The sequence below is a fragment of the Anolis carolinensis genome, chromosome 2, assembly GCF_035594765.1.
Source record: "Anolis carolinensis isolate JA03-04 chromosome 2, rAnoCar3.1.pri, whole genome shotgun sequence".
NCBI lineage: Eukaryota > Metazoa > Chordata > Lepidosauria > Squamata > Dactyloidae > Anolis > Anolis carolinensis.
The window spans coordinates 233233839-233251639 of record NC_085842.1 but is presented as its reverse complement, the minus strand read 5'-3'; the positions used below and the strand labels follow the sequence as shown (position 1 = coordinate 233251639).

The 17801-nt window shown below is 39.3% G+C and overlaps 1 protein-coding gene across 2 annotated transcripts in view; it reads left to right on the top strand.

Moving 5' to 3' along the window:
- adamtsl1 (ADAMTS like 1) overlaps window positions 1–17801 on the top strand; it is a 671866-nt gene that overhangs the window by 588024 nt on the left and 66041 nt on the right. For both annotated transcript variants that reach the window (XM_062971884.1, XM_008103489.3), the window contains 2 exons: window positions 184–1315; window positions 14613–14740. In XM_062971884.1, the coding sequence (XP_062827954.1) occupies window positions 184–1315; window positions 14613–14740 (1260 nt within the window). The remainder of the gene's footprint in view (window positions 1–183; window positions 1316–14612; window positions 14741–17801) is intronic.

The window sequence follows — 17801 nt, the reverse complement described above, 5'->3', positions numbered from 1 at the left end:
TTGATGACACATAAATGGCTTAATAATTTAACCCATTAATTCCAAGAACTGAATGCATTGCAAGAGAAGTACTATTAGTTGAAGGGAGGGAATAACTTGAGTCCAGTTTTGATATTAGTCAGCTAGATTGAGGATGCAAAGGTGTTCTTGCATGTTTTCCAAATATTATTAATTATATTTCAGGACACCAGAGACCTGCTCACAAGCAACCTCCTATGATAATGGCTCAAAAGAAAGTTTTTATCCAAACAAGGAAGCAGAAAAAGTTGCACTTTATTGTTGGTGGGTATGCCTACCTACTCCCCAAAACCTCTGTTGTTCTTCGGTGTCCTGTGAGAAGGTTCCGGAAACCAATGATCACTTGGGAGAAAGATGGCAAACGACTCATCAGCTCAGTTCATGTTACAATTGCTCCTTATGGATACATGAAAATTCACCGGTTGAAGCCCTCAGATACAGGAACATATACTTGTACTGCAGGGCCGGCTCAGGAACATTTTGTGATTAAATTAATAGGGAGCCACAATAAACGTATTACCACCCTCTCTGCTGGGATCAAGGAGGAAGAAGCCACAAGGAAGGCCAGTTTGAATGAAGCCTTCAATACCCAGGAGAAACATCAGAATAGTATTCTCTTCAATGGAAGCAAAACTGAGAAACGAGGGCTCCTTACCGATCCCAGCAACCGGTATGATGATATTGTCTCAAGACTTCTGGAGTACAGAGGCTGGTCCCGTGATAACGCAGAGCCTTGGGAAGTTCAAGACTCTACAGAAAGAAACATCTCTTCAGAAGAAGACCAGGGCCATGAGTACAACCTTCCTTTCACTATGGTCGCCAGCCAGAATCGTTTGGATGACATCCTAAGAAACCTGTCTCAGCAGCCTGAGGAATTTAAGGACATCTATAGCAAGCAACTTGTTGCACAGTTGGCCCATGAAATTTTTAAGAGCCACTTGGAACACCAAGAATCGCTTTTCAAAACCCAAGGAAGTAGAGTTAGTTCTGCCTCAGTGGAGTTCCCATTTAGCAAGGATTTTTCTGAGTTCAGTGCCTTGAGAACATCTTCAGCAGAAGCACACATGTCTCTGGAACTCACAAATAGCTCCCGTGGGTCCCATAGAAAACCTGCAATTCTGAAGAAGATATCTGCAGCACAGCAGCTCTCAGCATCTGAAGTTGTCACACACTTAGGACATACTGTAGTTTTGGCCAGTGGGACATTAAGTGTACTTCTTCACTGTGAAGCTGTTGGGAATCCAAAACCTGCCATTACCTGGGCAAAGAATGGAGAAGTAATACAGTACAGTGAAAGGTAACAAAACTATGTCATTCACTCCTCTAAAATGGTTAGACTGTTCATTTTCTCTCTGTGGGGGAATACTTCTCCAGATTTCATGGATATAAGAAACCATGGATAATAGACAACACTATTATTCTCAGTGGGGCAAATAACAAGAAGGAGGTCCTAAGTGAATAACAAATTAAGTGGAACTCTGGATACGCAAAACCATTATTATTGGTTCTGGACATGGTGGGTTGTACTGTACCTTTTGCTTCTCACTAAGGCCAGAATCTTGCATAGTCACCCTCTCCTTACCTGCCCTTCCCCAAATAGAAATATTCAATCCGATTCCAATCATTACTGCATCAATTGCAAAATTATTGATTTTTTGTGTGTCAGGAGTGACTTGAGAAACTTCAATTGCTACTTAATCACATTTTTACTCTGTTGTCAAAATTATAACTCTCCCCTCCATCTGTGAGTGAAGCACAGCTGAATGGCATTTCAGTTAAACTGGGGATGTGAGATATGTCATTTCTTCTCCTGACCTGACACACAAACCCGTCTTACCAAATACTTACCTAAGTAGCAAATACTGAATTCTTCCTCGTCCAGTTACCGCCTGGTTTTGTTGCTGTTAACATTACCATCAAAAGCAATCCTATAGTTAGTCCTCAACATAATTTCTGTGATAAAAAGAAAGATGGAGTAAACAGAGGGAAAACATGAGTATTAAAAATGGAAAACAATTCAGCTTGGAACTCCCATAGAAATCTATGAATGCAGATGGGCAACTGCACAATGAAAGCTGTGTCTGGAAGCACTATTGGTTGTTGTTTCGCTAGAAACATTGCAAGACATCAGTTTGATAAAATCCCAGACAGAGCCAACAATTGAAAGAGGCTCAAATGAATTGCAAGTTGTAGTTAAGAGTACACCCACAAACCAGTAGCATTTGTATATATGTCACCTTACCATTCAGTAATGGATTCAATTGATGTACTCTAGTTGAGGCCATCAGTAGGATTTCAACTTGAAGCAGAAGAGTGAACTATATTAGTACAGTTGAGAATTCCATTGTGAATATTTCCCAGGTGAATACTAAAAAAACAATACTATTGCTAGAAAAAAACACATCTAGAAGAAAGTTACTAATCCAGCTCTAGAAGTGTTTCCTAGAAGGAGTTCTTGGGAACCAAGTTTTCAAAACTTTTCAGTTTTTTTATATGTATAACACTTAATTATATGACTTTTCCAGAAAAGACATTTTTCTGTTCCTGGGTTAAAGCGGAGTGGGCTGATAGTACATCAATGTGACCCATACCCAGTAGTATACCGTACAAGTAATATGTCTCTAGGATTACATCCTCTAAACCACAAGTGAATCTGATTAGCAGTAGTGACAATGAATATCATGCCTGAGATCGTGCTCAGAGATATCATTACAATATTGTACCTGTGTTCCATCTTCTAATCAGGTGGTTCTCAACATGTGGGTCCCTGGGTGTTTTGGCCTACTACTCCCAGAAATCCCAGCCAGTTTACCGGCTGTTAGGATTTCTGGGAATTGAAGGCCAAAACATCTGGGGACCCACAAGTTGAGAACCATGTTCTGATCCAACCCCTGAATCCCACCTTCAAAGCCTGCCTGCCATTCAGAATAATGGAGTTTTGCGACACTGGCAAAGGGAGCACTACAGGATGATAGTCCTGTTCTGCTAGTAAGCAAAGTGCAATGAAAAATTGCAACAGACCCCACAAGGGTCCCTTCTTCCATTCCTCACCATCGTTTGCAGGCAGGAAGTGACAAGGGATGTCATCATACAGTGGCCTGCTTTCCAGCACCACAGAACACTCCTGCTTGGGATGGCTGACCGGCCTTGAAGGTGGCTTTCAAGGGCATTTATGATGGAGATAATATTAGCTTGTTGACAAATGTGAATAGGAAATATGTAGCTGTAAATCTAACTTACAACATTGTAGAAGACTAACAGAATATCAGCCTATGTAGATGTATGTGCCTTCAAGTCACTTTTGCTTATGGCAACCCTATGAATTTTGTAGGGTTTCCTAGGGCAAATAATTCTCAGGGGTGGTGTTATATTCTTCATGTGAAATATAAGGCTATAGCATGTAATATTCCTGATAGTCCCCCATCCAAGTACAAACCAGCCATGACCCTGTTTGACTTTCAAAATTGAATGGGATCTCCTGCCTCAAAATATGCAAGCATGCTACACTGAGTATTATTGTGTTTCCAATGTAGGTAGCTTTCTAGTTAACTCCACTGGAGGCGAGAGTAATTTTAGCTTAGAAGACAAAAAAAAACTGGCTTGGAATGGGAGACCTGAATTCCACTTCATATCTGCCATGGGCTAATTGTGAAGTAGTGAACAAGCTTTTAACTTCAGCACCTGTTCTTTGAATTGCAGTTATACTGTGCTGTTTCACAAAGACTAAAGACAACATGAGCATTATGAGTAGAGTTCATATTGTCTGAAGATATAGCACCCCCAGACAGATACTCCAGATAGAGTATTGCCAGACAAGGCAGGTCCCCAGACAAGTCCTTAAGGTTCCTTATCACTGTTTTATGGAGCATGGGTCACCTGGGAAATTCCTCTGATTGCTGTTTTGATTAGCTACTCACATAATGGATATTTTTGATATTTTGTATCAAGTCTAACTTGATACAGAGTGGTTCCTTATTATTTTAGAAAAGGTTCTGGAAAGGTGAAATTACTACCATGTGATGTTTTCTCACTGCTGGTGAGATATGATTAGTGTTGTTGCTAGTCCCTGTTCATTGTTGATTATGCTTCCATGGCATTCCATGGGTTTAAATCTGATATTGATTTTATATTGTACTTTGGTATGATTGGAAGCTACCTTGGAAAGGATTCAACTTTTATTTTTAAAAAGGAGTCCCCAAGAATAACAGCTGCTCATCAATTCCTAATAGCCTTGTTTCATGCTAGGATTTCATATCATGTTGATTGGTTGCGGCAAGTGGTAATTCATATTTTCTGCATACAGCTTCACTTTGGTCCCATTTGACCCCATGTCCAATATATACCTGAAGCACAATGGTGGCTCCTGGCTTCCGTGTTATTGCTGGGGTGAATCTGCTCCAAATTTGAATCTGAACTTTGAAGGAGCAATCCAGGATATTGAGCCTGTTTTGGGATTAAGGCTAAACGCCTTGATGAAAAGTTTAGACCAGTGTTTCGAACTTCAATTTCCAGAAATCCTTGCCAGCTTACCAGCTGTTGGGAACCATGGGAATTGAAATCCAAAACACCTGGAGACCCAAAGGTTTGGAACCATTGGTTTAGACAAAACCACAGAGCAGATTCAAACCACTATAGCATGATAGCTGTCGAGACAGCCACCACTGCGACAGCTTTAATACTGTACTCAATCCCTCTGAAAAAGTGTCTTATAATCCAGGAAAGCTCATGCTATTTTTTTCAGTCTTGAGGAAGCTACAAGATTCATTGTTGTTTTACAGAAATTAGCTTCATCTAAAGTAAAATATCATTTTCAATTTTTAGTTTGGTGACATTTCTTCTAGCTGCAAATTATGAGACCAGGGCCCAAGCATTCAGGTAGCATTACCAAGCTCTGCATGCTGTACAAATATACTATAAGCACAACTTGGCAACGCTACAGACTGAAGGAAGGGTGTGAAAGACATTCATGGCCCAAAGATGGCCCTGCTTCTGTTGATGTAGTTGGAGGCATCCACATTAGCTGACGTATTTACAAGGCAGCTGTCCAAAAATCTGCTGTTGCCAGAATACGTTTCCTCTGTCTGTAAATTTTGGGCCTGAGGTTAAACATTCAAGTCCGGTCACAAGGGTCAGCCTAGGAAATGAGAAGCCACACAAGAGTCAACTCTTGGGGCTAAAATTAATTTTAAATGCCTGTTTCTGTGGAACCACTAGCAAGTTCCTGATTTATCCAAGGTGTAATTCATTGCTGTGGTTTAGATTCACCATTAGTTCTCCTGCTGTTTTGGTTTAGAAGCTCTCCAAGCGCAATGATTTCTGTAATTTACTAGTATTTGCAGTATCATTGCTTTTTAAAGCAGCGTTTTCTACAATTATTTCTTTTCCTGACAGATACAACATTTGGTTTTTACCACTAAAAGAAAACTTTAAAGCAACAGCAAAAAAAAAAAAAGAAAATATGTGTCTCCCCACCCCCACCCTATGCAAGAAGAGGAATGCATTTGTTATGGAAAGCACATGAAGCCTTAATCAAGAATAGGCCCTCGGTATATAGCTGCTTGGATGTAGTCCTGCAAAAATATCTTTCAGGCTTTTAGAAAGTTGTGTACGCAGATTTGCAATGCCAGGTTACATCCTGTTGGGAAAGAGGCCATAAAGTGATTGAAACTACAGCAGTGTGCATGTGTGTGTGTGAATGTGTCTTTTTCCGCCATACTTTTAAAAACATGGAGGTTATATAAAGGTTATACAAGTGTTAAACTCAATATCAAACATGGGGAAATTACATATTAATCCTACACTAAAAACAACCATACTCCAGTGCTGTATGTATATCAATTAGTGGTTTTACTGCTGAATCACAAATACGCTTTTCATCAGTGCGGGTTCTTGATTTTGAGAACCAATGTGTTCTTGGCTTCTCACAATCAAGCAAGGTGATCTTGACGTACTGCTCCCTGTAAGTGTGCCTGTCTCTCCAACCTCACCACTGTACATTCATTACCCCCTGAGTCACCTCCTGGAGGGAAAGGCTCAGGGATGAGGAGGCTGCTCCTATTTTTCCTTGTTTCTCTTGCAGTTTTATCATTGTAGAGAAGGCAGAAAAAATAAAATCAAGGATCAAAGAAACTAAGACTCCAGAGCTTGGCAGTAGGCCTCTTACTGAGGCATGGGCAACCCCCTTAACTGATGTGAGCCCTGAATTTCCTTACTCATCCATGCCACAGAGAAGTTTGTGTATTCAGTGGATGCTCCAAAGACACATTTCCTTGCTCTCTGATGGTTTAGTTTTGTTACTGGCCCAGTTCAGACAATTAGAAATGAATGCCTAGAGATAAAATCAAGATAGTTTTGACTAGCTCTTTCATATTTTACTCACTCAGAGTAACTTTCACAGCATCCTGTTGCATGTTCTGGACCCTCTGGAGTGTATGCAAGTTGGCTGTTGTACAACAACCTGTGCGTGTGCAAGTAAAAGATAGAACAAGAAGGTAGAAGTCCACCCCACAACATGTATTTATTTCTGTTTATACAGAGCTCATGTGATCTGTTTTCCTACTCTTACACTACTTGCCTGAGTGTATAAATTTCATGTCATGAGTTGCAAAATATCAATGATAGCAGACAAGTATAACTGAAGTTCTGGTCCAAAAACTGAATGTGAAAAATGGTAGTATGGTTTGGTTCCATACTTGAATTGCTAGCAGTTTTTAGTTTGAGTTGTGTCATTGTGGGAAAACAATGTCGTCCAGTTGCAGGAAAGGAGCAGTCTTGATCCTATCAAAATCAATAGCATAGCCCCACCCACTCCTGGCTAAAGAACAGAAAAAGAGGAGTTTCTGCAGTCCCCACTCAGTGATTAGATGAATATGGGCTAGTATTCTGTACCAGCTAATTAACCAAGTAGTGTCTCCTGGCCCAACTCCCAAACTTACCTTTTTGGGCAGCAACAAAGGCCCATTCTGTTGGAAATCGGAGCAAGGCCAGATAATGTTTCCACTCCCATCCCACCAGTAAATAAGATAGAAACCCCCCAAAAACAGAACCTCCGTTGCAAGTCCTCACTGCAGCCTCAGTTGCTGGTGGAAGGATAGTGGAAACATTAGCCACTCACACCCCATCACCAGGTGCTGCCCTGTAAAGTAGCTTTGGTGGGCAGTGCAAACAATTGTGGCAGTAGTGCCATGATGGTGACTACAAAGAGATCCTGAATGTAGGGCAATTTGTAACTATGATGGTGAATGCCAGCAGGAGTTTCTTTTTCCAACAACAGCTGGTGCTTCTAGGCGCCATCCAAGCCCCAGCTGGAACTCAGCTAAGTCCTGCTAACATCAACTGGAAGCACTTTGCTCCTCTTCTTCCTTTCTCACGCCATGAAGGTGAGGACAGAATGCAGCCATTCACTTAGTTGGCATTTGGAAATGCATGGTGAGAGAGTTTTGTTCCTTTCCCCTCCGTCTAACCTGAGGAACAGGGAATGGAGGAGCAAAGTTTGGTTCCTTCCTAAAGTGCCCCATGAAATGTGATAGATTCTTGGCAAAGTGCCACGCAGCACCTCACCCAAGCATGCTGTAACATCAACTATGTGGCTATTGATTACTACATGTTTGCTATATGCCTTTGGCTCTTCCTTCCCTCTAAAGACAAAGGAGCTGCAACTCCCTACCCCAGTGGTTCTTAACCTGGGATCCCCACATGTTTTGGCCTTCAACTCCCAGAAATCCATCAACTGGTAAACTGGCTGGGATTTCTGGGAGTTGTAGGCCAAAAACATCTGGGAACCCCAGGTTGAGAACCACTGGCCTACCCCAAAATGGTTTTGCTCCAGCATATTTTAAATCAAGGCTTCATATTCCATTTAGCTGAAACAAGAGTAAGGGCCCTTCCATATAACCCAGAATTTCAAGGCAGAAAATCCTACAATATCTGCTTTGAACTGAGTTATCCACACTGCCATATATTCCAGTTCAGAGCAGATAATGTGGGTTTTTATTCAGCTCTGTGGAAGGGGCCTAAGATTAGTTTATGCAGTTTAACTGCAATAGGACTAGGAAATATTCTAATATTGTTTGAGTGTGTCCTCAAGTGATCCCCCTATCCTATGCATCATTTTGTACATTTGTAGAAAATTAATTTGTTTGTGGTACCATGATGGGTTTAATTTTGTTTTTTGTCATTGTGAAAGCCTAACGTAAAAGTGTAGCTTGTTTAGCAACTCTAACAATTAAAAATGTTTGACTCATGGTCATTAGGTGAAATTGAGATGAATGCAGGTATAAAAGATGTTTTGTACATGGGACAGGGGGTTATGCACCTCTAAGAAGATGTACAGAAGCCATCTTGAAGGCTACTTTTACCAGTGGCAAGTGGCCCACTTGATTATTGCCTCCTTTAAAAAGGAGCCATGATTTCCTGTGGATTTAGTTGTGGTTCAGAGGTCTCTGTTATTTCCCCCTCCTGAAAACTATTCAATGGGTGGCCTTAATCTGGTTTGTTTTAGAGTGTTGCCACCCATGATGCTGTGAGGGAGATCAAATATCCTTAACTTTGTGGTTCATGAGGCAGCAGTTTTCATTCAAGGGAAAAACAAAATCACATCATCTCATGGTAAGTGACTAGAGTTTGATTGCACTTGGATGAGCTTTCTCATTCCAGTTTTCTCATATTATTTTGTCTACTCGCAATTTCTTTTTCTTTTGCCATCCTGGCAAAAGGATTTATATAAAGCAGCTGCTGCATTTTTTGTGTGTGTGAGAAAAGCACATTTGACTATAATCTTTGTCATTATTTTTTTGCCAAGAAAGAAAGAAAGTCATCAAAGTTTTGTAGTGCACAAGTACACCATGGTAATAAAATAAATAAAACTAGATAGAAACTGTTTTGGCACAGATGCATCATACTAATATGGAACTTTGGTACAGAGATCCCACTGATAATGTGAGATCCGTGAGGCATTTTTCCTGGAATCTCTCCATGTCAGAATAGTACTTTACATTGTTATAAAATGCATTCTCGGGGTTAGCCTTCTGCTCCAGAGGCATGGGCATTTTCTCTTAAGAACTTGTGAAATCAAACATCACCTATGTTCCTCATATATGCCACATAAAGGCCCACTCTATTTTTCTGTTCAATGCAGGGTTGGAAATGGTGGACTTTACCAGTGTCATATAACCATTATAAATGTTGAATATCCCTTCTCCCAAATGCTTGGGACTAGAAGTGTTCCATCTTTCAGATTTTTTTGAATAAAGTATCTTGGCAATGGAACCTAAGTCTAAACAAGAAAGTCATTTATGTTTCATATACATATAGCCTGAAGGTAATTTTGTGCACAATATTTTTAATGTTTTTATGGATGTAACAAAGCTTGGGGACATTGAACCATCGAAGGTTTCAGCCATTCATGTCGACAATTTAGATTTTTGAAGTATTTTGGATTTTTGAATTCCAGATAAGAGCTTTTATGCCTGTAGAATCTGTCTCTGTTTCGCAAGTACCATGTGTTTCCCTATAGTTAAAACTGAGAAAATAATTGTCTTTAAAAAAAGAGAGATGGAGTTTTAACACGTGATAAGTATTTTAAATATATAATAATGATTTTGTCCAGTTAGGAAGGAAATGATAGTCCTTGCTGTATGAGATATAGCCTAAAGGCTCTGCTGATGGTATGTTGTACTGCATATTGTTTGAAACCATGTTTCTGGATTTGTCCAGGAAAAATCCACCTTTTTATTCAATTCAATGATGCCTTTATTACAGTCAACAAACCATAAGGCAATGTAGTGTCATCGTTATATAAATCTTACACACATATAGAAAGAAGTGTGCAGACACTATATTGGGAAACACAAATAATGGGAAATCTAAAGTTCTGGTTTTTGAGGAAACAAAATCCCCAGGTCGATGGTTCCTAGATATGCATACTTAGATGCTTTGGATACCTGGGTTTGGTTTTCCATCACACAATGTCTTCGATATCTTGTATATCTGCTATTTCAAAAAAAGCACAAATAAGCAGATCAGCCATTTTGTGCTTAAGTCTTACCAAAAGAGGTCAGTATAATCTGCTATTTAAGTTTTTAACACTTAAAACAGTCTCCCAGCTGTTGGATTGGTGGCTTAACATCTCAGTTAGACAAGCAACAAGTAATGTTCTTGAGGGCCCTCTTTCTGTTCTCCAGATGTGTTGCAACATGCGTCCTGCTGCTAGAATGTGGGTAATCCCCCTGTCAACAAGAGCTTGGTGGTCGGTTCAAAGTCAGTGTTTTAGTTTGGATCCAGTTCTATCCCAGGATGACTACACAGGTCTAGGCTTATTTTTTAAAAGCCTCCTCTGTTGGCCTTTCTGCATCCCTTTTAATTCACCTGGGTTTTGACTTGGTACTTAAATCTATCACACAAAGACCATGAAGCATTGCCTTCTGTGAGCTGCACCTCCCACTCTTATGTTTCTTGTTCCCCTAGCATGTTGTGTATACGCGACACTGGAGCCAGGTATCTAAAGAGCTTGACTATTGCCAAATACCACTGCCTATTTTCCAAGGCAAGATTTAATGTGTTTCCATCTGAAATGTTTTGAGGCAGATTTGAGGGTGTTCCATATCATGCAAGACTTTGCCCATGCAGTATCCAGGAAGTGAAATGTAGGAAACACATCTTATTATCCTGCAGCTTTTACAAGCAGGCTCAACAAACAATTATTGATAATAATAATAATAATAATAATAATAATAATAATAATAATAATAATCTTTATTTCTACCCCGCCACCATCTCCCCGAAGGGACTCAGGGCAGCTAACAAAATACAGCAAAGTGCTGCATATAGACAATACATAAATCTAAAATGATAAAACCACAGAATTACAATCACACACATACATAATTACAATGTAAAACATCAAAATTCATAAAATGCAGTCATAGCTGTGGATAAAAACAAGGTATTTTGATTGACACAGCCTAGTGCTGTGATGCCCATTACTTAACCCATTACTGAGCAACCTACTTGGTAGTTCAGCTAAATTCTATGTCGTTTTTACTGGAAGATAATCTTCTCCATGTGACTTCGGCCATTTCCAAGTTTCTCTCGGATGTAGCCAGGATAAGAAATCTTCCTGCTCTAGACTCAGGCTGAATGTAGCCTTTGCATTTATCTGTATATACGTTGCCTAGCACATTTTCTTGTGTTTAAACCAGTTTATTCATCTGTACGCACTTGAGTATCTTCAACAGCCAAGCTGCCTGGGTCTGTATTAAAGGTTGTGGCTGTCGAAATTTAAGGATTCCTCAATGGACCAAATTTGCTAGATGTTACGTGGGGATCATAGTTCCAGAAGTAGGAGAGATATCAAATTCTTGCTTACAGGTAATAAGGCTGTGTGGTTTTAATTAACATTTAATTCATATAATTGTTTGGTTGTAATTGTATCTGTTTTGTACTCAATTTTAAACACTCTTTTTATGTCACTAGAACATTTCAGGGAGGAGTTCTGCATAAGTTGCTTGCATGACATAACGTGGGTCAGCTATCCAATTTGTAAAGTTGTTGTTTGCAATGTTATTTTCTTTTTGCTGGCTGCTTCTTTTTCTGCTATTTCAAAACTTTCAGAATCAGTGTTGCAATTTGCCTTTAGGTTATGCAAAAGAAGAGTTCATTACTACTGGGTTCATTGTGTGGTCTTAGAAAAATCAACTAGACCCTCTGGATTTAATTTGTCTGTTTGACACCTGCACAGTCCAGTTTATCCAAAACATTTCTGAGTTTGAGTACAATGAAGTACTGTTTACACAGGTTTTGCAATTACACAGGATTACATGGATGTCAGACTGAGGATTCGGATAATCAGGAAATCAGATAACAAAGAATACAAGCCAAGCTAGAAATGACAGGCAGTTGTTTTTCTCTACTCTTTATGATTTTGTTTTGTTTGTTTTTGGGAACTTGGGTGCCTTAGGTTGGCTGTACAGATTGGCTGCAATCCTATATGGCTTAGTGTAGTATAGGAGTTCCATATGTAGATATCTTTTCAATTCAGCCATATATCAGCACGATTGTACAGCCTAAAAACCCCACTTAATGGCTATTCTGTGCCTTGTGGGGAGCTGCCAGGATCAGAGAGTCATCTGGCTACTTCTCGTAGAGTGACAGAAAATGATTACAGCAACACTGCTATCAGCTGTGGTCATCTGGAGATCACCGCATCGATGAAATAATTTCACATCTGGTTGTGGGGATACAGCCAGATGCTTCTCTGATCCTATCCTCAAGGCACAGAATGGCTGAATGGGGGTGATTGGCCTTGGAAATTGCATAGTAAGTCCAAAGAAGCTTTGCATGCTGTGTATGGAGGATGGGAATACGAACCTCTGCAGCACTCAAAAAAAGATGTGCATAGGTATAAGAGAACTAGATGTCCTCAACCATAATATTAGACATAACGTCCCAGGACTACATGTAGCCTATCAGCCACTTATTATCCATGAGTAGCTTTGAATAAAGATTTGTCAATTGTTTCTAGAAAAGCCTAGGGTTTTTTCACAAGACTGTCACATTTATTTGATGTGAAGATCAATAGTGTTGGACAAATTTGTCTAAAATCCCTCTCATGATCTTTCACAGTGTGCGTCTCCATTGTACTATTTCATATATCCTAGAGCACAATCTGAGTTCATAAATGACAATGATAAGGAAAATAGCCTTTCCCAATGTCCAGTGTAGAATAATTGTGTATTGCAGTACATTGACAAAGATGATGTAGAAAGGATTCTTTGAAAGCAAAAGTCTAAAAAAAAGTTTCCATTTGGTCTCTGAATTGGAAATAGCAACAAAATCACAGGAGCTCAAGAATTATGGTTACATTAGTTGAAAATTAAGCAATAAAAAAGACAAAATATGTGTAACTGTGAGATATGTTTGTGCTACAAATTTAGGCGAGGAAGAACAAATTTAGTTTGGTAAGGGAAAATTGATCCTAAAATAACCTGAGCCATTGTAATTTTAGAATTATCAAGAGCCAAGGCCAGTGGTTCTCAACCTGTAGGTCCCTGGGTATTTGGGCCTACAACCCCCAGAAATCCCAGCCAGTTTACCAGCTCTTATGATTTCTGGGAGTTGAAGGCCAAAACATCTGGGGACCCACAGATCAAGAACCACTGGCCTAGGTTGTTAAAGGCTTTAAATGCCATCACCAGCACTTTGAATTCTGACTGGAGGCATATTGGTATATGATTTCTAAGATGTTCTTGACATCAACATGTCTGCTGTATATTGCACTACTGGCAGCTTCTGAGTCACAATAAAGGGCAACCTCATACAGAGAACATTGTCAGGGGTTTACCACGGCATTATCCCAGGAAAAGCTGTATCATTGCACAGAGTAAACAGTTGATCCTATACCCACAAAAGTCTATGAAATTTGCTTCTTAACAATCTTGGCAGTCCCTGATCTTCATCATTTACATGATGATGACTTTTGAAAGAGGATTTCCCTAATTTGCCACTTACATAGTAAGGGAGCTGCCCCCGCCGAAGAAGAGGTGTGCAGCACGAAGGAGTCGGCAGAGGAGGAGGTGGCTCCCTCCTCCTCTGAAAGTGCATGCAGTGGAGGAGGTGGTGGCTTCCTCCTCCTCCGCCGAGGAAGGCGCATTCAGCGCGAAAGAGGAGGAAAAGGCACATGCCTTTCCCTCCTTCTCCTTTGCGCCACACGCACCTTCCTTGATGGAGGAGGAGGGAACAAAATAAGACATCCCCTGAAAATAAGACCTAGCACATCTTTAGGCGCCAAAATTCATATAAGACACTGTCTTATTTTGGGGAAAACACGTTGTATATATATATGGCTGGAGTCGTACTTTTAAAATGTACCTGTTTCAAGGAACATACAAATTCAGCATAAGAACAAACCGACAGAACCTATCTTGTTCATAACTTTGGGAAAGCCTGAATTTATATTTTATGATAGAGGGAATTATGGAGGAATGAGCCATGGCCTAAAGTTAGCAGATCAATCAGTTTTATCACAGAAGTAGAGAAACAAAGATTTTGCAAAAGCTGAAACAGGAGAAAACTACTGAGACTTTGGCATGATTACTTGTTTTGTGAATGACCAATGAGCTGTGAATATGGCTTTGTACAGAGTGCTGGTTACAACAGCTAACGTGATGAGACTGTGGCTATGTGTAACATGCATGGACAATATGGAGTTGCCCTTTGGTTCAAGTTGTTCAGTTTACTCTGGTGGGAGGCTGCAAGGAAGTGAAGCAAGTAGTAGAGCTCATGCCAGTTGACATGTTTCACCCCTTTATGGAAGCCAACCCACCCAGAAGTCCCAAGGTAGGACATGAAACATTCATGTACACATATTTTAAATAGCAGAAGGCTACTGATAACTGGGTAGTTTGTTATTGTGAGCTATTGCTTGTTGTTCAATTAAACAGAAACTAGCATGTAACTTCATGGTCATTCTGTGTATATATTAAGTAAGTGTTAATGTTTTCTGGTACATTTTCCTCTCTGTGGCCCTATGCAGAAGTGCTCAGCAACTGTATACTTGGCAACAGATCTTAGGCTTATATATTTGTCTGTCACCACAGGATACTTCTTCAGACAGATGACTCCTTGCAAATCCTGGAACCAGTTGAAGCTGATGTAGGCTTCTATACATGCAATGCAACAAATGTGTTGGGATCCGACTCAGTTTCCATTGCCGTCACATTAGCAGGTAACATGTTCCTGGCAAATATTGCAGAAGTCTTTATTATCCTGTTCTTAGACAATTAAGTACAAATGAGAACCAGGTTAGAATTCAAGAGTTAAAGCATTACAAATGTTGGGAAGATTGAATGTAGGTTTTCTAGCTTGAGATTATTTTCTCCCCAGCTTGTTTGATCTTATGTTTTTGAATGCTACATGGTATCACATTATAGTGTGACATCTTTAGTCTCTCTGTAGAACTGTTCATGTGATTTCCTGAAGATAGAGGTTGGAGTTGTGGCAGCTTAGGTGGCTGAAGATGCTTCTGCAGTTTTATGGATTGTTTCATTTTGAATATATTAGGAGAGAGAAGCTCATGTGACACAGGAAAAGTAAAGATGTGTGGATTTCCCTCTGTATTTCAAGAAAATAATATAGCATATCCCCAAGATCAGTCACTGATTTTGCACTCTTCTTTTCAAGTCTCCAAGGGAAGGAATCCAGCAATGAAGTTACAGATTCTAGAAGTGCATCTACATTGTAGAATTAATCTGATTTTTGACACTAATTTAACTACCAGGGCTCCATGCTATGGAATCATAAGGGGTTGTAGTTTTACAACTCCCATGATTCCATAGCATCGAGAAAGGGAATTAAAGTGGTATCAAACTGCATTAAGTCTACAGTATAGCTTCACCCTAGGAGCAGGAAATGTTCTGATATGTTTCACACCCAACCCTTCAGAAGTTCTTACATTGCACACTGCTGCTAGTTCTTAGTTTAGGACTTCTAATCTTACTGTGATTTTGTAGACTCTGAACTTCTGACAGGACCTCTTTGGCATTTTAAAAAGTGAGGTTTTAACTTCAGATTATTATTATTATTATTATTATTATTATTATTATTATTATTATTATTATCCTTCATCTTTTTAGCATATATTTTTTTCACTGACTTCATGTCCTACACCCATATTTTGTCTCATTCTTATGATCACATGCTATCTTCCTAGGATCATGACAATGTATTACTTTCTGAATGGGATGCCTTTCTCATTGCAAATGATTATTTCAGCTAAGGAAATGTTATACTTAGGCTTGCTATTTACATAAATCTAAAGTCTATATAATATAATGCATTACTAATGACTATGCATAAGATTTGAACTGAAGTCTTACTAACAGTGATTTCATTGGAATCAGTGGGATTCCTCGTGTGCTTGAAATTTAATGTTTTTTTAAATAATTTGTTAAGCAGCAGTTTAAGTATTAAGTTAACTCATTTCAGGGTCAAACTTTCCCCCTCCCCTGCTGCAGCAAAGGGATTCCAGCCATTTGCAAGTGAAAACTCATAACAGATTAGGTTTCTTGTTTACATTTGTCCAGTAATGGTTCACTTCTGTGACAGACTAAATATCCTTTGTTCACTTGGACCGATACTAATGGAAAATTGTCTGGGAAATAACAATGATGCTAGGGGACTGAGTTTGTTTTTAGATTTGAAGGAGAGATGTTTGGCTAGCAGAGAATTCTAGCAAAATCTACGGGTACGTAATGAGAATTTTAAAGATATCCTACTGGATGCGACCAGGGGTTCATCTATTCCAGCATGTGCAAATTAAGATATAGCTCACATGCATTGCTTATTGAAGATGCTAAATTAAATCACTAGCATCTCCAGTTCACATCTGAGAAACTTTGACCTTCCTGATATTTTGGACCACAACTTAGACAGATTCTTCTCAGTAGCCATTCTGAGTGGGGTTATTTGGAAATGTGTGCCAAAACATCTGGAAGGTTAAAGGCACTCCATCCCTGCTGTGGCCAAAGGGTCCTATTTTAAAACAACTGAGAAATAAGCAATGTTTGCTACATGGTCACTGAACATCAGGAAACTAATTTTGTATTAAAGTGTATGGAAGTCATTTTCTACCACTGTCCAGATCTTCCTCAGGCCACAACAGTCTCTCTTGAAAAGCCAAAGTAAAAAAAAACAGTTACAGTAGGCCCCTGATACACACATTCATTGAAAGCAGTTTCACTAATAGGCAAAGAACTTTGACTATCATAGGGTAGCATAGGGTAAATGATAAATATCATAGGGTAAATGATAAAGACGACCCAGACTGTTATATGGATAAAGTTGGAGGATATTGGACGAACGGATTTTAAGCATATGTTTATGTTTTATATTTTATATTGTATTTAATTGGTTGTAATATATTTTTATATGTTGTTGTTTTTAATAATGTATTGGCATCGAATTGTTGCCAATTGTACGCCGCCCTGAGTCCCTTCGGGTGAGAAGGGCGGGATAGAAATATTGGAAATAAATAAATAAATAAATAAATAGCAGTTCCCAAACTGTTCCATGGAACCCTAGGGTTCCACAAATAATCAACATGGGGGTTCCATGAAAAATCAGATCTGAAATGTATGTTATGCTATACAGTTCTACGAGAACCACTAAAGATGACAGGGAAACTAAACACAGCCGAACTTCCACATTCTCTGTAATTAGGTCATAAGAACCTCATGAAAAACTGTGAATAAAGAGAATACCAGAGAGAATACCTTTCTAGGAAGCTCTAGGTCTTCCAACACAAATCTACGGTCAGCATTTGGGAGAAGATTACCATGAAGTCGCACCGTAGTGCCTAGAGATCCCGAGAGAAATCATACTGAGCAATTCCATGAATGAATAAAAAAAATGTAAGCCTATGAATGTGGAGGGCTGGCAGTATTAACAAGTTGGTGTCAAGAGAAGTTAAGAAAAATCCCTCTAGTTACTGCATGTGATATGCAAATATGTATTACTTCTAAACAGGGCAGTTTTATTTCGCTATTAGGACTGAATTTTTTATTTTTATTTTTTGAAGTTTTTGTGGCAATATGGCAACATGGTGTGAAGAAGAGTAAATTTTAAAAAGAGAGAAGCATAAGTATCTATCATAACATAAACAGTAGCAGAGCTTTAAAAAGTTTGGATTGTAAGCTCTAGAATCCCCACCAGCAGCATATTCAGTATCAGTTTTGGGAGTAGTTCAGAAAGTGACTTCTACTATATAAGCTCAGGATGGTGGTAGATGT